This window comes from Xenopus laevis, chromosome 5S, assembly GCF_017654675.1.
Source record: "Xenopus laevis strain J_2021 chromosome 5S, Xenopus_laevis_v10.1, whole genome shotgun sequence".
Classification (NCBI taxonomy): Eukaryota; Metazoa; Chordata; class Amphibia; order Anura; family Pipidae; genus Xenopus; species Xenopus laevis.
In genome coordinates, this window is record NC_054380.1 from 50,229,403 (window position 1) to 50,254,002 (window position 24,600).

Below are 24,600 nucleotides of genomic sequence, written 5' to 3' on the forward strand. Positions count from 1 at the left end.
ATTGCGGCTCCCCGTAGTTGCAGATAAAACTGCCCGTTAAACAAAAAATAGTTTAAGAGACTGAAAAAGGCAATTTTAAGTCTTACTAACGACCCTTCACCAATATGATCTCATGCTCCCCAGTGTCTACTGTAGACTTGGCTAAGCTATCTGCCTGATACTGAATTGGGGGGGAGAGACTTGCCACTCCCGGACCCACACGCAGATATTCTGTTCCATCTAGCTAGGCAAGCAGCTGTAACAAGAAGTGTGACACCTGACTACACGAATCAATTCCTCGGATTACTACCAAGCTGAGGGGCAAGACTACTTGATTATGGGGTCTGACATTTTTTTCTTTTTTTTTTTTTTTAGGCAGTCCATTAGCCTACTCTATAACCGGGCCGGTAGGGACAACGGCTGTTCAAGTCCCTTTTGTTTATTTTCTACTCCTTTTTAAATTTTTTTTTCTTTTCCTTCTTTGACTAGTTTAAGTTCTGGGTTTGAAGGGGCGCGCATCCCAGTAATGACCACTTCCAGGTCTTTTGTTATGGGTTCTAGACCCACCCATGTTTGGAGGGTGGGTAGGGAGGGATCCGGGGGGATGTTAAAATTTTACTTATTTTCTGGAACGCTGAAATGCTTTATGTGTGTTATGTTAACTTTTATCTTCTTTCCTATAATGGTCACACTGGTCACTAGTATTGTACAGGTACTGAGGCCCCATCCGTTCACATATGTAGCTCTCCATGATCATGGCTACTTGTAATATAATCTCCTGGAATATCAGGGGGCTAAACTCCAAATTTAAGAGAAGCCTTATGCATAACTATATTAAGAAGCACGCACCCTCCATCCTTTTATTGCAAGAAACGCATCTGACAGGACAAAAAGTCCTTTCTCTGAAACGTCCATGGGTAGGATGGTCGTACCATTCCACTTTCTCCAATCACGCCCGGGGAGTAACTATATTAATAAAAAAAAATACTGTATTCTCGCTGACCCAAATAATTACGGACCATTATGGCCGATACATTATTCTTTATTGTACCCTCTATAACAAACCTTTGATTATAGTTAACCTATATATTCCGCCACCCTACTCTGGAACAGTTTTAGATATTGTTAATAACAAACTTGCAACTTTGCCACCAGCCCCAGTAAGTATATTAGGAGATTTCAACTCCATCATGGACCCCAAATTGACCGCCTTAATGCACAAGGTACTAATCCCACTAAACTGGCTCAATGGGCGGAGGCCCTCCAATTGGTTGACACTTGGAGATGGAAACACCCGGGGCTGAGAGAATACTCCTGCCATTCTACCACACACCAATCATTCTCGAGGATTGATTTAGCTTTAGTATCCTCAGATATTCTCCCTTACATTGACAAAGTACAATTTCTGCCACGCATACTTTCTGACCATTCCCCACTTTTACTCTACCTAAGATGGTCGACTCCAACGACTTCGAGATTGTGGAGGCTCAGTCCTCTCTGGTTGACCAACGACCTAGTACAAACGGCCAATACTGACGGTTACTCTAATTATTGGGCCCTTAATGCAAACTCAGCCCCACAAGCTATTCTTTGGGACGCCTCTAAGGCGGTTATGCGGGGGGCGCTAACAGCCGCAATATCACAGGCCCGTAGACAAGCCAGAGAAACCATAGAACAGGCAGAGGCAGAAGCCTATCAAGCTGAAACTGATCACATCACTAACCCTACACCAGAGAATTACTCAATTCTACTAGAGAAACGTAATGCATTAGAACGACATAACACACTACTGACCAAAAAAGTCCTTCTCTACCAATCGCAGAGATACTTTGAACAGGGGGACAAGAACGGACGGCTTTTAGCATACTTTGCAAAGACACAATGCCCTTCTACAGCTATACCGAACATTAAGTCGAACGGGGGTGACATGGTTAACGATCCCAAGCTCATAGTAGAGGAGTTTGCAAACTATTATCATGGGCTGTACAGATCCACAGTGTCCCAATCCAGCACCACCCACCTACCCTTCCTAGACAACATCTCGATCCCAACCCTACATTCCTATGACAAGGACAACCTAAATCGACCTATTACAATAGAAGAAGTAAAAGCAGCCATTGCCTCCCTCCCAACAAACAAAACACCGGGCATAGACGGTCTTCCCTCCAACTGGTACAAGGCCCTCTCAGAACAGCTGGCTCCCCAGTTGCTGGCTACCCTTCACGCCTCCTTTGATCTTGGCTCCCTGCCCCCTTCATTTAGTGAAGCACTTATAGTTGTGGTCCCTAAATCCGGTAAAGACCCTGACCAGTGCAGTTCATATCGGCCAATCTCCCTTATAAACACTGATGCCAAAATTCTCGCCAAAATCTTGGCCACAAGACTCCAACGCTATATAATAGACCTGATTCATCCCGATCAATCGGGATTTATGCCAGGTAGGGCCACAAATATTAACATTAGGAGATTGTATACTAACATTGAAACGCAACATGCCAATGTGGGGACAAGAGCAATAGCCTCCCTAGACTCAGCTAAGGCCTTTGACTCAATAGAATGGCCCTACCTATGGGAGACCCTTCGCAGGTTTAACCTGGGTGACCAATTCATTAAATGGATACAGATGCTTTATTATAGACCAACTGCACGGGTCAGGGTTAACGGCATGATATCAGATCCATTCCTACTGGAAAGAGGTACGCGACAGGGATGCCCGTTATCCCCATTTCTCTTTGCCTTAGCCATAGAACCTTTAGCCATAGCCATACACGAATCTGAACAAATTGTAGGTCTCAAACTTGGCCCACTTACTGAAAAGATCTCCCTGTACGCAGACGATCTTTTGATCTACTTGGCAGACACCCAGAACGCGCTAGCATCGCTGCTCAAAGTAGTGGAGCAATTCGGAGGTTTCTCTGGCCTCAAAATAAACTGGGATAAATCCATTCTCTTCCCAATTGACAATCAGGACCCCCCTAACGATCTCCCCCCCAATGCTCCCCTTCAGTGGGTCCAGAAATTTAAATACCTTGGCCTCCACATACAAACAAATCTATCAAACTACATACAAGAGAACCTGGATCCCATAATTTCAAAACTTGAATCTGATCTACTGGGCTGGGCTAATCTCCCCCTATCATTGTGGGGGAGAATAAACCTGATCAAGATGATCTATCTACCGAAATTTCTATACCACCTCCATAATGCCCCCGTATACATTCCCAAATCAGTATTTAAAAAAATCAACCAATTGATACTTCCCTTTATATGGAACCGTAAGGTACCGAGAATTGCCTGGGAGAAATTGACAGTGGAGAGGGAGGATGGTGGACTCGCCTTACCCAACTTCCAGTTGTATTACAAGTGTATTACCTGCACTGGTGGTATCATCCGGACCCATATAACCCAAATATGGCGCTACATGCAAATATAATAGGGTCACTGGAAGGACTTAAAAATCTTCCCCATCGGCAAATCTCGGATGCCGCAGTCTGCCATCCACCATCTCCACTCCTCATAGAGCCTGGACCCAAGTATTGAAAATATTTAAGAAAGGACCAATTCGGCTGAATCCACTATTACCATTATGGGGCAACTCCAACCTACTTCACTTCCGTAACCTAGAGGACTTCCTCTTCTGGCCAAGGCAGGGCATTAAATACGATCTTCTGCAAAACAGTACCTTCCCTTCACATACTGAACTACAAGCCAAATGCACCTCTCAGACCTTCCCACTTTTTCGATATTTCCAAATTCGACACACTTTTAAGGCCCAGTTTGGTACTCTTTCTCCTGTCCTTGCCACAATGACAATTGAAGAAACACTCATAGCTGAACAAACAGTTAAGTTGGTGTCCAGGCTATACAAAAACCTGCTAGCCAGTGTCCCCCCTCCTTTCCACACAGCTCAGGTACGGTGGAAGACTAACATTCCAGAGCTGACCCAGGATGACTGGGACGAGGCAACAGAAACTATGTATAAAAGCTTAATAGCAATAAGGGATAGGCTGATTCAATACAAGGTGTTTCATCAACTCTATATCACCCCGCTTAAACTAAAGGCAATGGGTAAGACGGACACTGACTCCTGCCCCAGATGTGGAACTCCAGTAGCCAATTTTCTGCACATGATCTGGTCTTGCCCAGAGATAAATACTTACTGGTCGCAAGTAATGGCCTCGTTAGCGAACACACTCGAATTCACAAATATACTCTCCCCCATTGTGTGTCTCCTGGGTGTAGTGGAACACCTTGTGCCCACTGTCTGTGCGAGATTAAGGTTTAGAGCGTTATTATTCTATGCTAAAAAATGTGTGATTATGCACTGGATGGGACCTACCCCTCCCACAAAGGACTCCTGGATTAACCTTGTAGATTCAACTATACCCAAAATAAAGCTTACCCATGAAGCGAGAGGCACCGCAGATAAATTTCAAAAGATATGGAGTCCTTGGTGGGAAATGGGACCGGGCGTGCAACCTAGAATTTATCATGCAACTGGATAATATATATATATACTTGCACTATACCTGTAATGTCTTCTGATGCTAACTTACCCTCAATCTACGCTGTACCACTTGAAAGCAAATAATTATGGACCAGTGACACATGTCTTAACTATGCACATGTTTGTGGATAAATTACTTTTATTTTTTCTTGTTTGTAATGTTTATTAAAAGCAAATAAAACATAACCTTTAAAAAAAAAAAAAAAAAAAAAATAGTTTGAATGTAAGAGAAAATCTATCCCCTCCATAATAAACTCATTCTGTATCTGGGGAAACGAGTTTGTGGTTGCCAACCAAAATTGTATTGAATTGAGGCCCATGTCATGGTCTATAGAAGAGTATAATGACATCACGTCCATAGAAAACCACCTATATGTTCCTTTCCACATCAGGTCAGACCTTTTATTTATGCACATAGTAGTATCCCTCAAGATAGGTGGGGAGTGCAAAAACCAGGGGTAACAGTAGCTTGTCCACATATTTTGAAAAATTCTCAGTTAGAGAACCAATACTAGCCACTATGGGGCGCCCCTTCACATTTGTTAAAGATTTGTGGACTTTGGGAAGTACATGAAAAATGGGTATGACTGGATTTTCACAATATATGTACTCAAATTCTCTTTTGGTTATAATGCCCATATTCAATGCAGATGACAAACGGGTGCGCATGTTATTCTGAAAAATCATGGTAGCATCCGCATCCAAAGATCTATAAGTCTCCTTATCGGCAAACAAGGGGAATGGCAGGAGGCTCGCAGAGCAACCACTGCAGGGGCTAGTGGAGTGGGGGGAGGAGAAGGGGCAGTGGAGGCTAATGAGGGAGGAAGGTTTGTGACAGTCAAGAGGGGAAGTAGGGGACAGAAGAGTAGGGGGGCTGGTCCACAGTTTGTCCAAAACAGCAAATTCGCCGTTTTGGCTGAAGATGCTGGGGAGGAAAACTCCGAACTGGTGTGTATGGAGCAGGCTGACTCTCGGAGCACCACGGGAGGCAGTGGCTTTAATACGGGTGGTGGGAGGACTGCAAGGAAGGAAAGGCAGGTTCTAGTTATAGGGGATTCAATTATTAAAAAGGTGGATAGGGTAATCTGTCGCAAGGCCCCTACATGCCGAACAGTCTGCTGCTTGCCTGGTGCTGGGGTTCGGCATGTGGTGGAATGAGTGGACAGATTATTGGGAGGGGCTGGGGAAGACCCAGCGGTCTTGGTACACATAGGTACCAATGACAAAGTTAGAGGAGGTGGTGAAGTCCTCAAAAATGATTTTCAAAAACTAGGTGCAAAGCTAAGGGCGAGGACTTCCAAGGTAATTTTCTCAGAGGTATTACCTGAGCCACGAGCAACACTAAGTAGACAGCGGGAGCGTAGGGAGATTAATGCGTGGCTGAAAGATTGTTGTAGGGAGGAGGGTTTTGGGTTTTTGGAGAACTGGGCTGATTTTTCAGTCGGCTACAGGCTTTTTGCTAGGGATGGGCTGCACCTCAATGATGATGGGGCAGCTGTTTTGGGAGAGAAGATGGCTAGAGGGTTGAAGGAGATTTTAAACTAGGTGTGGGGGGCGAGGGTTCAGTAAAAGATTCAGTGGAAGACAGGTTAGATGAGATAGTGGGCAAAGAAAGGGAAAATGGGGGAGGAGATTTGGCTGGGGATACTGTTAAGGATAGGGAGGACCACATGTCATATGTTCATGGTACATGGTACCAGTATTAAATGTATGTTTACAAATGCAAGAAGTCTGACTGGTAAAATGGGAGAGCTGGAGCTGCTGGTGTTGGAAGGAAAATATGATGTGATTGGTGTGGCCGAAACATGGCTGAATGAGTCGCATGACTGGGCAGTAAATATCAGTGGCTATACTTTGTTTCGGAGGGATAGAGGCAATAGAAAAGGAGGAGGGGTATGTCTGTATGTTAGGCAGGATTTAAAAGCTCATATAAAGGAGGAGGTTATGTTAGAAAATGAGGGGGCAGAAGTCGTATGGGTGGAGTTCTTCACCAATTGTAAAGAATCCAGCAAATTAATCGTAGGAGTATGCTATAGACCCCCTAATGTAAGTGAGGAGGAAGAGACAAAGCTCCTAATGCAAATAGAAAAGGCTGCTAGTTTAGGTAAAGTAATGATAATGGGGGATTTTAATTACCCAGATATTGACTGGAGCAACGGTACTGCTAGATCAGTTAATGGGAACAAGTTTATAAACTTATTGCACGACAATTTTTTAGCACAGGTTGTTGAGGAGCCTACCAGAAAAAATGCTATTCTTGATTTAGTGATCTCAAATGACCCAGAACTTATAGCAAATGTGCAAGTCATTGAACCCCTGGGTAATAGTGACCATAATGTTATATCTTTTAATGTCTGGTGCAAAAAACAAAAATATACTGGGGCAACAAAAACAATGAATTTTGGAAAAGCTAATTTTAGTGCCTTGAGGGCTGCCCTACAGAGCATTGATTGGGGCATTAGGTTTTCAGCTAAAAACACAGAACAGAAATGGTTGTCATTTAAAATGATATTAAATCATTACTGTTCTCAATTTATTCCCTTAAGGACTAAACGCAGAAGCTCTAAGAATCAACCTGTGTGGCTTAATACAGAAGTAAAGAAGTTAATGGGAAAGAAGAGAAAGGAATTTAAAAACTACAAATCTGTAGGGACAGAAGCTGCATTTAATGAATATAAACACTGTAATAAATGTTGTAAATCAGCAATCCGGAAAGCTAAGAAAAGAAATGAAGAGTTAATTGCGGTGGAGGTGAAAACTAACCCTAAAAGGTTTTTTAAATATATTAATAGTAAAAAGATGCAGGTTGAGAGTGTTGCTCCATTAAATAATGGTACCAGTATGGTTGTAACAGATACAGATAAGGCAAATGTGTTAAATCAGTTCTTTTCTTCAGTGTATACAATAGAGGAGTCTGGGTTCACAGGCTCACTTAATAACTGCACGAATGGTTCAGCTCAATCTAGTCAATGGCTGACTCAGGATATGATTCAAAAAGCTTTAATACAAATTAATGTAAACAAGGCTCCAGGGCCTGATGGCATACACCCCCGGGTTCTAAGAGAGCTTAGTTCAGTTTTAGACCAGCCCTTATTTCTGATTTTCTCAGATTCACTGTCATCTGGTATGGTGCCTATGGATTGGAGAAAAGATGATGTTATTCCAATATTTAAAAAGGGATTACAATCTCAGCCTGGCAATTATAGGCCAGTAAGCTTGACATCTGTGGTAGGCAAATTATTTGAAGGCTTGTTAAGGGATCACATTCAAAATTTTGTCCTAATGAATGGCATTATGAGCAACAATCAGCATGGCTTTATGAAGGATAGGTCATGTCAGACAAATTTGATTGCTTTTTATGATGTTGTAAGTAAGATTCTGGACAGTGGGGGGGCAGTAGATGTGATCTATTTGGATTTTGCCAAAGCATTTGATACCGTGCCCCACAAACGACTGCTTTCTAAACTAAGGTCTGTTGGGCTTAATGAAGGCGTTTGCACGTGGATAGGAAACTGGCTACAGGATCGGGTACAGAGGGTGGTTGTTAATGGGACATTCTCTACTTGGAGTAAGGTTCTTAGTGGGGTCCCCCAGGGCTCAGTATTGGGTCCACTTTTATTTAACTTGTTCATTAATGACTTAGGGGAGGGTGTTGTAAGTAATGTATCAGTGTTTGCAGATGACACAAAATTATCCAGCCCAATTAATTCCATCCAGGATGTGGCATCCTTGCAACATGATCTTGACAAACTGGCAATCTGGGCAGCTAAGTGGCAAATGAGATTCAATGTTGATAAATGTAAAGTCATGCACCTGGGATGTAAAAATATCCAAGCCACTTATACCCTTAATGGGACTGCACTAGGCAAATCCATTATGGAAAAGGACCTTGGAGTCCTTGTAGACGATAAACTTGGCTGTAGCAAGCAATGCCAGTCGGCAGCATCAAGGGCAAATAAGGTCTTGAGCTGTATTAAAAGGGGCATAGAGTCAAGGGAGGAGGGGGTCATTCTTCCACTGTATAGAGCACTTGTAAGGCCCCATCTAGAATATGCCGTACAGTTTTGGTCTCCATCACTCAAACAGGACATTATTGTATTAGAGAGGGTACAGAGAAGGGCAACTAAGCTGGTAAAAGGTATTGAAAATCTTAGCTATGAGAAAAGACTGGCCAAATTGGGGATGTTCACGCTGGAGAAGAGGCGCTTAAGGGGTGATATGATGACTATGTATAAATATATAAGGGGATCATATAATAATCTCACTAATGCTTTATTTACCATCTGACACGAGGTCACCCATTCCGATTAGAAGAAAAGAGGTTCCGCCTAAATATTCGGAAGGGGTTTTTTACAGTGAGAGCTGTGAAGATGTGTAATTCTCTCCCTGAATCAGTTGTACAGGCTGATACATTAGATAGCTTTAAGAAGGGGTTGGATAGCTTTTTAGCAAGTAAAGGAATACAGGGTTATGGGAAATAGCTCATAGTCCAAGTTGATCCAGGGACTAGTCCGATTGCCATTTTGGAGTCAGGAAGGAATTTTTCCCCCTCTAAGGCAAATTGGAGAGGCTTCAGATGGTTTTTTTTGCCTTCCTCTGGATCAACTGGTAGTTAATAAAAAAAAAAAAAAGGTTGAACTCGATGGACGTGTCTTTTTTCAACCTTACTTACTATGTTACTATGTTACTATGTTATCTGATAATTGACGCATAATTTCTGACTCATAGGCTAGGGCATCTAAAACCACAACAGACCCGCCCTTATCTGCGTTCTTCACTACAATACTTTTATTCTCAGCCAAAGTTTTTAGGGCTTTATATTCACCCATATCCAAATTTTTACATTTAGGAAACTTCGTCTGTTGCTGTCTCAAACCCACAGTTTCTATGTCTCATTGTACTAATTTTTGAAAAAGATCTATAGTATTACTTTTTGACTGTACTGGGCAGAACCTAGAATGTTTTCTAAGGTCAGTATGCTTAATAGGGGGTTCCAGAGAGTCACAGGTAACATTCTCCCTTAATAGATCTTCTAAATTAACCAAAGTACATTCATCAATAAAGTTAAAATTCAATTTCAAACAAGCGGGATTTGTCACCTGTGTCTCTGCACTACTACTATCACTCTCCATATGATCTGAAATATTAACAGCACTAGTTACATTTATGGCTTCAGTATTAATCCCGGCACATGACTCTTCACATTCCCCAGTATTAGCAGCAAAATGTCTATTTAAAGTCAGCATTCCGACAAATTTATTAAGATCTAATAGCATGGTGAAAGTGTCACTGGCTGCATCTGGTACGTAGTTCAACCCCCGAGAGAGTAGGGAACGTTCATTTGCCGACAAAACATGTGTGGACAGAGTAATGACATTAGCATTGGCATTATTAGAGATATTACCCGAATCCTGTGAATCTAAAGTTGGCTGTCCATGGACAGGATTAGGCCCCGATGTACCTAGCAACATGTTGCCTCCAGACCCGTCATTCACCATCGTTGTTTCTTGTTGCGGTTTCCTGCTCCACCTGTATGGAAACCTGGTGTTGCTCCTATGCCCCCCCCCCTCCTTGTGGGTTTTTGGAGCTGCGGGTGTTGATCGGATCCCGTTGCGTGTAACCTTTGCCCTTGTATCTCTCTCCCGGGTAACCCCGATCTCTGTAATCCTCCGGCTCGCTCTCTGACGCCTCCGCTTCTGAAGTTAAAAAAGAAGACGAGGAAACCGGAGACATGAATCTTGGGCGCAATGTTCCATCCTCTCTATCGGCAAACTGCACGGATCTATCCGGAATTGAGCGTGGAGTATTAGCGCCATATCTTCTCATGCTAGCTTGTTCACCGCCAGCGTGCCTGTATTGAAGTATACCTCGTTTTTCAAATCTCCACACGTAAACGGACTGGTTGTCATAGTCCCTTTTATCCCTTTGGAACTTTTCTTTTTTGAGATTTTTGATGTTGGATTCATATTTATTAAGCTGTTCTTTGATATATGCCCAATCTGGAGGATCCATGACTATATCAGCAGAGTCAGACACAACTTTATTCAGGTATGTGATTTCATTCTGTGTAGCAATTAACTCGCTCTTGTCTCTCTCTAAAATCAGCCGCATGAGACTCATTGAGCAGTCCGTTAGCACCCTATTCCATGCCTGTTCAAAATCAGGAGAGATAACATCAAAGGACGGGAACTTGCTTATTCGGAGATTATTCAATATGTATGGAAGACCATCAGGACAGCCAGCACTTGGGTGTCAGAACATATGTCAGCTGTGGAACGTTTGGATACTAAATGAGCTATAGCTAAGCATTTGATAGACAAACATCAGAGTGCATCATGTGTAAGTTTTCAAATTATAGATATACCCCAAAATGATATGAGGAAGGGCGATTTAGATCAAAAGCTGTGTCGTCTCGAGGCTTTCTGGATCTACCAGTTGAAAACTACTGAAAATTATCGTGAGCTTAACAGAGAGTGGGAACTCGCTTGTTTTTGTAACTAGTACATTTCTTTAGTGTGCATATATGTTTTATAGTATAAATTTTGCAAGTATTATGTAACTAATAACAAACATTGTATACTAAACTTATATATAGTAGCAATTTGTAATACTCCACTACTGTGTAGAAAACTTTTTTGCAAGTTTAAACAGGTTTATGTAATGCACAATGTGTTTTGGTATTAATCTATTTATGTATAAATCCTGATCGGGGTTAATGTTTTTATGGGCGTGGTTTGTGAGGCTTTTTGTGGTGATATATTAACTGGTGTGGGGGTTGGCATACCTTATGCTTCTGAGGAAGTGGCGAGACGCCACGAAACGCGTCAAGTGTAGGGGTACAAGTCACTGCTATGATATTTATGCTTTTAATCATTTCCAATAAATGAAGATTTTATGATTCAGCTGCCGATATGCTCCGCAACTCCTGTTTTGTTTTCAGTAGAGTTTCTGTAGCAAATGCGCAATTTTTACTAGAACAGCACATTATATATTCATTACGTCTAAACACTTTCATTTTTTGGAGTTACTGTTCCTTTAAAATAAAGTAACAGAAGCTCTACTCTTCTGTTTCTCCACAGGGCTGTTAAGTAGCTGGCTTTTGCTACATTGTGTTAAGAACCAGCTGTACATTCAAAAATAAATTGAACTGGATATTGGTTAACTAAAAGCTTTTTAATAGATACTCATGGCAAATATAGGGAAACATGCTTTATCTTTCCAAAAAAGTGGAGACCTTGACCCCCCACACTTAAGCTCTCTTTGACTGACTTCATGACTTTTGTATGACCATTGATCAGCAACATTACTACATTTGTCTCCAGGCGTCATGTTTTCTTCTATTGATAAACTCTAGACAATTACACTGGGACCTCTGGGAAGCCACCTATGACCACTTTTTTCCTAAAGACCGCTGCCCAAGTTCAATAATAATTAAAGGAGAACTGAAGCTTAAGTAGTGAGAATGATATTTTGTTATCATTATGTTCTGGGGTACTATAGCCCAAGGCAACTACAGACCTTTAGCAGTAAAGATGAGCTTAGGAACTGAGTCGAACATACAATATATCTAGAATGTCACAATAGTTCATTCAGATCCTCCTCATTACATATCAGCATTTTATAATCAGTCCTGGAAATTAAAGAGCATTGTTGAAGGGATACTATCATGGGAAAACATGTTTTTTGCAAAATGCATCAGTTAATAGTGCTGCTTCAGCAGACTTCTGCACTGAAATCCGTTTTTCAAAAGAGCAAACTGATCTTTTTTATATTTAATTTTGAAATCTGATAAGGGGCTACATATTGTCAGTTTCCTATGTGCCCCCAGTAATGTGACTTGTACTCAGATAAACTTCAGTCACTCTTTACTGCTTAATTGCAAGTTGGAATACTATCACCCTCCCCTAAGAAGCCCATCAGCAGAACAATGGGAAAATAACAGCTCCCTGTAGATCAGGGATCCCCAACCTTTTGAACCCATGAGCAACATTCAGAAGTACAAGGAGTTGGGGAGCAACGCCAGCATGAAAAATGTTCTTGGAGTGCCAAATAAGTGCTATGATTGGCCATTTTGTAGCCCCTATGTGGATTGTCAACCGACATTGAGGCTCTATTTGGAAGTGCACCTGGTTTTTATGCAACCAAAACTTGCCTCCAAGCCAGCAATTCAAAAATAAGCTCCTGTTTTGAGGCAACTGGGAGCAACATCTAAGGGGTTGGAGAGCAACATGTTGCTCGCGAGCTACTGGTTGGGGATCACTGCTGTAGATACAAGAACAGCACTCATTAGTAAAAATCCATGTCCCACTGTGACGCCTTCTGTTACATTGAGTAGGAGAAACAATAGCCTGTCGGAAATTTAGTTCAACTAAAAAAATACACTGGGTTGGGAATTAAATGTTACATGGTAGAGTTAATTATTTGCAGTGTAAACAGTGTAATTTAGAAATAAAAACTTCACTATAAAAATCATGACAGAATCCCTTTAATATGAAATATAAAGAAGGAATTGGATATACAGTTCCTATAGGACTACGTAGATCCTTCAAATTAGGGATGTACTGAATCCACTATTTTGGATTCTGCGGAATACAGAACCAAATCCTAATTTGCATATGCAAATTAGGGGTGGGAAGGGAAAACATGTTTTACTTCCTGGTTTTGTGACAAGAAGTCACGTGATTTCCCCCGCCACTAATTTGCATATGCAAATTAGGATTTGGATTCGGTTCGGCCGGGCAGAAGGATTCGGGCGAATCCGAATCCTGCTGAAAAAGGCCGAATCCCGAACCGAATCCCTACTTCAAATACATAATTAACATACTCTACCTCATAATTCTGTGTAACAGGAAAATTGTCCTTTTGCTCTCAATCGTTATATCCCGGCCAAGTTTCACAAGTCGTTCATATTTATCATGCCTTGCGTCCAGTTCACTTTGAAAATCTGAATAAAAAGAGAAATATGTTACAATTTAAACCATGCACACCCCACATCTGCCCACCCCATCCACACTCAATGCACAGCACCTTTCTCAATGGGAAAGTGCCAGGGGCACCACAGGGATTCAGTGAGAAGGAAAAAGTACTTTTCTGGGATTTAAGCAAAGTACATCTGAAAGGTATGCTATATATAGTGCTACCTTCGGTTATATGCAATATATTATGAATTTCAACAATGTATAAAATGAAGGCATATGTCCCCTTTAAAGGAGAACTAAACCATTTAAGCAAATATGGCTAGAAATCCTGTATTTTCAATACTAATTTTACTGCAACAGCCTAAAGGATTATAATCTCTATAGTATTAATGACTCAGGCTTTCAAAGTTGTGCCCAGGAGCTCACCATCTTGGATTTTGTTAGAAGTGTCATTGCTCAGTAAGCACTTGACTACTGTGTCAAATATAAAATTTGAAGAACTGCAGTGCTCACCTTTAAAGGCCATTACTACTGCTGAGGAACTGTGAACACTGCCTTTCTCATCTTTTCTTTGTGATCTTTGAAAAATATCAGGTTTGCGGTTTTTAAATGATCCCGAACCTATAACAGAAGAATAAAAAAATTGTTACGTTCACTCACTAGTTAAATAAAGGTAAATATAAATCACATATTTTGTTTACATAGGGGCAGATTTATCAAAGGTCGAGGTGAATTTTCAAATGAATAAAATTCGAATTTCAATTTTTTTTTGTGTACTTCGACTAGGGAATAGTCCAAATTCAATTAGAATTTGAAAAAAATTAGAACGTACTGAATGTACTGTCTCTTTAAAAATGTAACTTTGACCATTCACCATCTAAAACCTGCCGAATAGTTGTTTTAGCCTATGGGGGAACTCCAAGAGCCTATTTGGAGTCAATTGGTGGACTTTAAAACATCAAAGTTTTTTTCGGGGAAAACTACGAATCGAATTTGATCGAATGTGCTATTCCTTAGATTCGTACAATTCGAATTGGGCTGAATACGGACCTATTCGTTCAAAAATTGACCTATTCCACCAACCAATTTCGGTTGGTCTTTTTGAATTCTAATTTCGAAGTTTTTTCAATAAAAAATTCGACCCTTGATAAATATGCCTCATAGCGTTTAAAGAACAAGAAACATCAAACAGCTTTTTAGTAGAAGAAAAAAATAAATACTAAAGTAGACATAGCATAGCTGTAAGTTTTCCCTTATTCCCAACAAAAAAAGGGCTCAAAAGAGCAGGAAAACAATATATTGTGTAATATTTATATACATTTTATTTTTCACACAAAGTCAAGCACACAACTATAAACTTAGTTTGAACACCAGTGTAAAATATAAATGTTACTTTACACATTAACCACACAATAGAATCAAATTTCCACTTCACAGTACCAACATACCAGGCACCTACAGGAAATTTGTGTCTCAATCAAGACATCTTGGAAGAGCAGAGAGTGATAGATCCACATTGGTGATGAGTGGAAAATGTTGCCATAGAAAGATTCGCTGTGAACCTCCCAGTTTTGCCACTGGCTAAAATCTCATGGAAAAATTCGCCACTCAGCTCATTTCGCTTTGTGCGACAAAACAAAAAAGATGTGGGACAAAAAAAACCCCCAAAAAACATGCAACAAACGCAAGTGTAATTTTATCCTTCCCCACTCCTTCCACCCACATCTGAGGCATCTGAGCTGTTCCACTGTCTATATAAGGGCATACACATAAATATATGGTTTATTTTAATGTGTGATACAAAGCACCCAGATATCTGTTGGTGTTCAGATTTTGTTTATTAGTGCCTGTGTTGTAAGCAAGTAGTAATATTTAAACTATAGATGGTACTTTTTGGTTAAACAGCAACATAGTTACTAAGCATTGTAGTAGATACCATTACCAGTTTACCAGAGGTAAATTCAAAAATTGGCAACATTGGAGCTTTTTTTTCTATTGAAAAAGCAGTTGTAGCCTAGTGGATAGGAGGTTCTCTAACAATGTAGGGCATGTGTGTAGCAGTGAAAATGAATGTGATTTTGCCCTCCCAATTTTTATTGGTAGCCCCAAAGCAGAAACAATGTGCCAAGAAAGAAAAATCGTGACAAAACCATTTTGCAAATTTTTGAAACACCATTGTGATGCTGCATTCACAGATGCAAGTTAAAACTCTATCATGCACAGAAAAAAAACAATTATACCTGGTGTCTCAACCCCTTCTCCTTTTAGATTAAGTACTGTTGATCATGACCCTTCACCTCTAGTATTGGTTATTGTAACCAATTGAATTCTGTATGTTCAGTGCATAAATTGATTTATTGTACAGCTCTTTGGAATATGTTGGTGTTGTATAAATACATGGTAGTAATAATAATAATGAGATACTGACACCAGAAATTAAACTCTTTTTTACATCTATCATAATATTGCCTTTAAAAACTACTTATGCCATAAAGTATTTGGACAATGCTTTTACATTACCTGTCTGATGCCCCATGTTCCTGTATGAGGGGGCTGCCTTATTTGTGCAGCAGGAGTCCGTTAGCAATAGAAACTTTAACTGACAGGCTGAGATGGGACAGTCAGGTTTAGGAACTTCAACTAACAATTACTTACAAAACAAACCTCTCAGCAAAAAACAATCAACATGACCAATGGTAACTTTTAATTAGGGATGCGCCGAATCCCTGAATCCTTGTTGAAAAATTCAGCCGAATACTGAACCGAATCCTAATTATGCAAATTAAGTTGAGAAAAAGAAAAAAAGTGGATTTTTTTTTTGTGACAAAAAGTCATGTGATTTCCCTACCTGCCCCTAATTTACATATGCAAATTAGGATTCGGTTCGGGCAGGCACAAGGATTCGGCCGAATCCCGAACCAAATTCTGGATTCAGTGCATCCCTACTTTTAATGTACATTCATATTTTAAAAAGTAGTTTTTTAGTGTCATTATCACTTACTCTCAAACAGAGCAAGAACAAATGGTCCCCATAAAGATCTCAGCTCACGCTGATTTTGTGTCTTTCACCTTTTAACACTGCAGGTATCATATATGCCTGACTGAAATCTGCTCTGTGTGCACACAGGCTGCTTAGGTCAATGGAGCAGGGGCATAGAGCAGATCCACTTCTCAGCCTGAAAAACTACACAGGCTCAGATCAGCAGAGCCTACAACTCCATGTGCCCATGCCCTTAATATAAAAGGGCACAGATATATCAGTATGTGTGCATAAAAGGCACGGTTGCATAACCCCATAACAACAAATTAGTTGTATTGCTTTTAAACAGGGTACCAATAAATAAAAATGAATACAGATTAGGGAGCACCACCCAGAGAAACAGTAAGATGGTGTGCAGGGTTAAAGATATAAATGGTAATTGAAACGAGAAAAGCGAACCCTTGAGGTTGCAACCTCAAAGGTTAGCTTTTTCTCGTTTCAATAACCAATAAATAAAACCTGCTGATTTCTATAACTAATAACAAATGTAGAAAACTTTGCACCTTATAATACATAACCACCATTATGTCCTAATGTTGAAATTAGAGCTAGTCCAATTCTGCTTTCTTTGTCACAAGGTACATGTGCTTTTTGATTCATTTACCCACCTATCAATCAATGTTATTTATCTACAAATATTTCTGCTATACTAAACCTTTTAGCTGCCTGTTACAGTAAGCTGAATGTTGCAGTTCAGAAACAGATTGTGTGTCACTGTTTTATCACTGCAAAGATGTTAACTATTAAAAAAGATTTCCCTGAGAAATGTGGGTGTTCCCTTGGCTTCCGTACCACTGGTCATTTTACACTGACACTTATTGGTGTACTTATTAAATTATTACAATAATATTGGAGACAAACATCACTGTTGATGTTTCCGATACCAGCCAATCAGCAATTAGATTCTAGCCTATACCTACAATTTAGAAAACAAAAGAAATGTTCTGATTGGTTGCCATGGGCAACATCACGTTAATAAATATGCCCCATAAATAGACTTTATGCAAGCTTACATCTTACTCAGGGTCAATGTATAGTCCTGCAGTGGGTCGGGTACCCCAGGTTACATGCAGGTTACATTGCGGGTACATTGTGGGATGCGGGTAGGATTTTTGGGTGTGTATACAGATTCGGGTCTCATCTATATTTCTTATCTGTTATATTATCTATATGTTACTCCTTTTACAATATCTTTTACATTTTTCTATCCCGCCCACTTATAGTTTGCAACAGCACTTCCTGTGTGTTTTGTCAAATGTATGTGGTGTTGGAGCAGCTGTTCCATGCAGTATTTTTATGTGAGAGATGCTGGTAAGTTTTCATCTTTGAATCTAGAGTCAGGGCAGTATCTAGACTCTAAGGGGAAACTTGCAGCACATGGGGGAGGAAAGGAGGCCACTAGAAGGGGCCAGTGTAGTGGGGGGGGGGGGATATGGTGCAGTGGAAGCTAGGGAGATTGTTCTGTTACAGTCAAGAAAGGAATTAGAGGACCCGTGTAGGGGCCCGTTCATATGAATAATCCAATATATCTTATACGAGGGTTTCCTTTTCTAGCAGATGAATTATACAAAATAACTTCCTTTTGCACAAATTATGCATGTAGAGAGACATGATGTCTTGTGATGTTAAAAGAGTGAGTTCTAATACATCTTCTAGGCATAAGGAGCCCCTCCTATAAGATATATTGGATCATTCATCTAACACTCAACTGTTGCATGAAGACAGAATGAAGAGAAACAGATACTGAGAGAGGAATAGTGAAGGGGTCATGGGGGAGGAGTGAGGGGGGCATACAGTTTACCAGCTAAGGAGGTCCCTCTGTTACAAGGAAAACAGAATAATACTAACTTAACATATAATTCTCCACTAAATAATGCAAATTTCAAAAGTAAAAGTAGTAACCTCCGCTGTATGCTGGCAAATGCACGGAGTTTGTCAGGTAAAATGGGAGACCTAGAATTAATTGCATGCTCTAAAAATTATGATATAATTGGTATCACTGAGACCTGGTGGGATGAAACGTGACTGGATTGTGAATTTAAATGGTTACACCCTTTTTAGGAGGGACAGAGGGATTAAAAAGGGTGGAGGAGTGTGTTTGTATGTAAAGCCTGAATTAAAGCCATGCGCTAAAGAAATAACAATAGCTGGCACTGGTGAGGGTGTAGAATCACTCTGGGTAGAGGTTTTGACTGGGCAAAAGGTAACAAAAAGAATTATCATTGGTGTATGCTATAAACCACCTCGTATAAGTGTCGAGTATGAAGCCCAGCTACTCTTGCAGATACAAGCGGCTTCACAGCTGTGTCAGGTTGTTGCTATGGGTGACTTCAATTATCCAGACATTGACTGGGGTAATGGGGTTGCTTAGACAGAAAAAGATAGTAGGACTGTAAATATGCTGAATGACAACTTTTTATTCCAGCTCGTTCAAGAACCTACAGGAATAACTCTCTTTTGGACCTTGTAATAACTAACAATACTGAACTCATCTCTAACATTTGTGTGGGTGAGCATTTAGGGAATAGTGATCATAATATGGTCTCCTTTGAGATTCTGTTGCAGAAGCAATTCTATAAGGGAGTAACTAAAACACTAAATTTCAGACGTGCAAACTTTGACATTATAAGGGCATCTCTGCAACATATTAAGTGGGAAATGCTTTTCACAGGGTTAAACACAGAACAAAAATGGGAAGTCTTTAAAATGCTGCTTAATAAATATACTTGTCAGTATATTCCACTTGTAAGCAAGGAACGTCATTGCCAAGCAAAACCTTTTTGGTTCAATAGAAGCGTTGGTGTTGAGGTGGGTAAGAAAAGACGTGCTTTTAAGGCTTTCAAGTTAGCTGGTACAGCCAAAACATTAATAAGGTACAAGGAGGCCAATAAATCATGCAAAGAAGCTATAAGGCAAGCTAAAATTGATATAGAAAAGGATATTGCAGCAAGCAGTAAAAAAATCCAAAATTATTTTTTAAATATGTTAATAGTAAAAAAAGTAAGCAGGAAGGGGTGGGACCCTTACTATCAGAGGGGGGTCAGATGGTTGATGAAAACAAAATAAAAGCGCAGATTCTGAACTCATATTTTTCATCTGTCTACACAAATGAGGAACCAGTAAGTGAAGGTTTCCTTCTTAACAGTCCCAATTCTAGTAATACAACTAATGATGCATGGTTCACACATGATGAAATTCAAAAGAGACTAGAACATGTTAAGATTAACAAAGGTCCGGGGCCAGATGGTATTCATCCCAGGGTAATTAGCGAGCTTAGCTCTGTGATTGCCAAACCTCTTTACTTAATTTTTCAGGATTCATTGAGATCTGGCATAGTGCCGAGAGACTGGCGAATTGCTAATGTGGTGCCTCTATTCAAAAAAGGATCCCATTCTCAGCCTCAAAACTATAGGCCAGTTAGTCTGACGTCAGTGATAGGAAAGCTTTTCGAAGGGCTAATAAAGGATAAGATACTGGACTTCATAGCAAATCATAATACTATGAGTTTGTGCCAGCATGGTTTTTTGCGTAATAGATCTTGCCAGACTAACTTAATTTCTTTTTATGAGAAGGTAAGTAGAGACCTCGATTCTGGGATGGCAGTGGATGTGATTTACTTAGACTTTGCTAAAGCATTTGATACAGTGCCACACAAAAGGTTACTGATTAAATTAAGGAATGTTGGCCTGGAACATAGTATTTGTACCTGGATAGAGAACTGGCTAAAAGATAGACTACAAAGAGTGGTGGTAAATGGAACATTTTCTAATTGGACCAGTGTTGTTAGTGGAGTACCGCAGGGCTCTTTACTAGGTCCCTTGCTTTTCAACTTGTTTATTAATGACCTGGAGGTGGGCATTGAAAGTACTGTTTCTATTTTTGCAGATGATACTAAATTGTGCAGAACTATAGGTTCCATGCAGGATGCTGCCACTTTGCAGAGTGATTTGTCTAAATTGGAAAACTGGGCAGCAAACTGGAAAATGAGGTTCAATGTTGATAAATGCAAGGTTATGCACTTTGGCAAAAATAATATAAATGCAAGTTATACACTAAATGGCAGTGTGTTGGGAGTTTCCTTAAATTAGAAGGATCTAGGGGTCTTTGTAGATAACACGTTGTCTAATTCTGGGCAGTGTCATTCTGTGGCTACTAAAGCAAATAAAGTTCTGTCTTGCATTAAAAAGGGCATTAACTCAAGAGATGAAAACATAATTATGCCTCTTTATAGGTCCCTGGTAAGGCCTCATCTGGAGTATGCAGTGCAGTTTTGGACTCCAGTCCTTAAGAGGGATATAAATGAGCTGGAGAGAGTGCAGAGACGTGCAACTAAATTGGTTAGAGGGATGGAAGACTTAAATTATGTGGGTAGACTGTCAAGGTTGGGGTTGTTTTCTCTGGAAAAAAGGCGCTTGCGAGGGGACATGATTACACTTTACAAGTACATTAGAGGACATTATAGACAAATAGCAGGGGACCTTTTTACCCATAAAGTGGATCACCGTACCAGAGGCCACCTCTTTAGACTAGAAGAAAAGAACTTTCATTTGAAGCAACGTAGGGGGTTCTTCACAGTCAGGACAGTGAGGTTGTGGAATGCACTGCCGGGTGATGTTGTGATGGCTGATTCAGTGAATGCCTTTAAGAATAGCTTGGATGATTTTTTGGACAGACATAATATCAAAGGCTATTGTGATACTAAGCTCTATAGTTAGTATAGGTATGGGTATATAGAATTTAATTAAAAGTAGGGAGGGGTATGTGTATGGATGCTGGGTTTTCATTTGGAGGGGTTGAACTTGATGGACTTTGTCTTTTTTCAACCCAATTTAACTATGTAACTATGAAGATAAGCTTGAGTATTAACTGTAGAGAATTTTTAATGGATTGTATTTAGAAAGTTTCTTATTTCAGTATGATGCTTATATTAAATTTTCATTTTTGCGATAGTTCCCCTTCAGCAGGCAGCTGATTGGTTACTGCCTGGAAACCAAGAGAGCGGCAAAGCAGGAAGTAGTATTCTGGCTATTATGTCACACATCCAGTCACTCCAGTCTTTATAGATTACATTTTTGGCTAACTTACTATATTGAAATTTTTTTTTTATTCTGCGCAGCCTATCTATTTAGCCATTTTTTATTTTATACTGAACAATTCCTTTAATGGTGGTTGGCAGATCCAAGTGGGTAAATATGGTTGCGCATAACCTCCCAACTGTCCCGTTTTTAGAGGGACAGTCCCTCTTTTGACAGCTCAACCCGCAGTCCCTCATTTTTACTTGAAAGTCCAGATTTTCTCTGCACTGAACAGGCAGCAAAAAGAAACAATGTTTCTAACTTAATTGGCTTTTGGCAGAGAGCTCAGAACAGCCACAGCTGCAGATAAGATACTTTTGTAACAATTTTGAGATAAGCAAATAAGTAATTGTAACAATATAAGATAACAGGTCTCTTGGGAGAAGTTATACTGTCGGACATAACTTTCGTATGATTGCTGTCAGGGGCAGAAAATTGGCTGATCTGTTCTACTTTATTTGATCTGAATGGTTAGTGGCAGGTCGGGAGATGGGAAAGTCTGATCGTTCGAGGATTCGAACGATCGTATCTTTGAATCTATGGCCATCTTTACAGCTTAAAGGGCAAATTACCTTCATTAGAAAAACTGTAAAAAAAAACACTTCCCTAATCTGCCAAATTTTGTAAAATGAACATGGTAATTAGGGGGCATGGCCAAAAAAAATCTCCACACTGCGCGCGTCAACTTTTTGTCCCTCTTTTTATTTCCAAAATGTTGAGAGGTATGCTTGCAGTTCGGGTCGCAGGCTACAGGCTCTGGTCTCAAAAATTGGTTCTGCACAGGACTCTAGGCAGGACTGTATTTAGGTCCGATGCTGCCCTAGGCATCGGACCTAAACACGCCTTTACATTGGGCATAATAAGTTCATGCGTAGTGCACGTGATGCCAATTCCAAATGCTACCTCGGCCCCCCCTACCCCTCACCTCCATTAAAGGATTTCCCAAGAAATCCGTGGAGGAGGGTGGGGGGATTTTTTTAAAAAAAAAAAAAAAAAAGAAAGAAAAAAATAAGCACCCCGAAACCGTGCCAACCTAGGCACATGCCCTCGGGAGCCTTAATATAAATAATGACCTGACTAGGTCACTGCAATGGAGAATAACATTTGTATGATGAATATATAGCATATATATGATGATATATATATATATATATAATAATTCATTACCGACTACTACATTATTCTGCACAACAGTATCCTTTAAATAAGGAGACATTCAGTTAGATGGTTGTACTACTGTAATTATGCTACAAAGCAGTATTCAAAAAATTAGGTTTCGCTTATATTTGGGACTTAATGATTCAATGAACAGGAACATTCAGGGGCAGCTGGCGACACTTGAAACATAAGAAAAATAGAAACCTCCTTATTGTTCCTTTATGCAACAGACTAGCTATTCGCTATTTAGAATGTTCCCAAAAACATAAGCATGCCATAAAGATTTCAGCATATAATTAATATTGATTTACCTTTAGCAGACATTTTAAGGTAGCTGCTAGTTCCAAGATGCTAAACGGCCTCGGGTGACGTCACGAACAATTGACTCTAAGCTAAACACGTGACGCTAAGCCTGGTGACGTCTCTAACAACACGTGACACGGCGCCTTCTATACGCGCATTCTTCAAATTTTTTTAGGACATTTAGGGCCTATTCGGTCGTTCTTCAAGGTATATAAACAGAATGCACGTTAGTCCAGCTTAGTGGGTACTCGTGGATGCATGCAAAAGAACGCCTCACTGAACGCATCCAGTGCGACAAGCTCTTCTAACTGAGTATTGCGTGGCATTATCATTTCTTGTGGCAGACTTATATATTGGTGGAATACATCTGTATTTGTGCAAAACGGATCTCCTGTTGCATCAGCCTGGGGCATTTGCTGTTGCTGGATGTGGTCTCTGTATGGTGTGTGCCCTTAATTTAAGGTGTTATTGGAGCCTACTTATATATGAAATGTTTTTATTTTTTGGTGTATGGATGCTACGTTTTGAGGCGTGTGCTTTTTTTTTTTTTAAGGGGGTGGTGACTTTTTGTGTACACTGACCTTTTCAGGTGTGTGCCCTGCCTGCACTATGCTCCCTCTGTGTGCCCTTCCTGTCCCTCTGCTCCCTGCGTGTTCCATGCCCTGCCTGCCCTATGCTCCCTCTCCATGCCCTGCCTGCCCTCTGCGCCCTCTCTATGCCCTGCCTGCCCTATGCTCCCTGCGTGTTCCATGCCCTGCCTGCCATCTGCTACCGCTCTCTGTGCCCTTCCTGTCCCTCTGTGTTCCATGCCCTGCCTGCCCTATGCTCCCTCTGTGTGCCCTGCCTGCCCTATGCTCCCTGCGTGTTCCATGCCCTGCCTGCCCTATGCTCCCTTTCTGTGCACTTCTTGTCCCTCTGCTTCCTGCGTGTTCCATGCCCTGCCTGCCCTCTGCTCCCTGTCTGTGCCCTTCCTGTCCCTCTGCTCCTTGCGTATTCCATGCCCTGCCTGCCCTATGCTCCATCTCTGTGCCCTGCCTACCCTATGCTCCCTATCTGTGCCCTGCCTGCCCTCTGCGTGTTCCATGCCCTGCCTGCCCTATGCTCCCTCTGTGTGCCCTGCCTGCCCTATGCTCCCTCTGTGTGCCCTTCCTGTCCCTCTGCTCCCTGCGTGTTCCATGCCCTGCCTGCCCTATACTCCCTCTGTGTGCCCTGCCTGTCCCTCTGTGTGCCCTGCCTGCTCCCTGAGTGTTCCATGCCCTGCCTGCCCCTATGCTCACTCTGTGTGCCCTTCCTGTCCCTCTGCTTCCTGCGTGTTCCATGCCCTGCCTGCCCTATGCTCCCTGCGTGTTCCATGCCCTGCCTGCCCTCTGATCCCTGCGTATTCCATGCCCTGCCTGCCCTATGCTCCCTCTGTGTGCCCTTCCTGCCCCTCTGCTCCCTCTGTGTGCCCTTCCTGTCCCTCTGCTCCCTCTGTGTTCATTCCCTGCCTGCCCTATGCTCCCTTTCTGTGCCCTGCCTGTCCCTCTGTGTGCCCTGCCTGCTCCGTGAGTGTTCCATGCCCTGCCTGCCCTATGCTACCTCTGTGTGCCCTTCCTGTCCCTCTGCTTCCTGCGTGTTCCA

At 41.1% G+C, this 24,600-nt stretch overlaps 1 protein-coding gene across 1 annotated transcript in view; it reads right to left on the minus strand.

Moving 5' to 3' along the window:
* tsnax.S (translin-associated factor X S homeolog) overlaps nucleotides 1-23,044 on the minus strand; it is a 44,933-nt gene extending 21,889 nt beyond the window's left edge. The window contains 3 exon segments of the mRNA NM_001086293.2: nucleotides 13,316-13,430; nucleotides 13,918-14,025; nucleotides 22,989-23,044. Coding sequence (NP_001079762.1) covers nucleotides 13,316-13,430; nucleotides 13,918-14,025; nucleotides 22,989-23,001 — 236 coding nt within the window. The 5' untranslated portion in view covers nucleotides 23,002-23,044.
* Nucleotides 23,045-24,600: the final 1,556 nt, after the last annotated feature.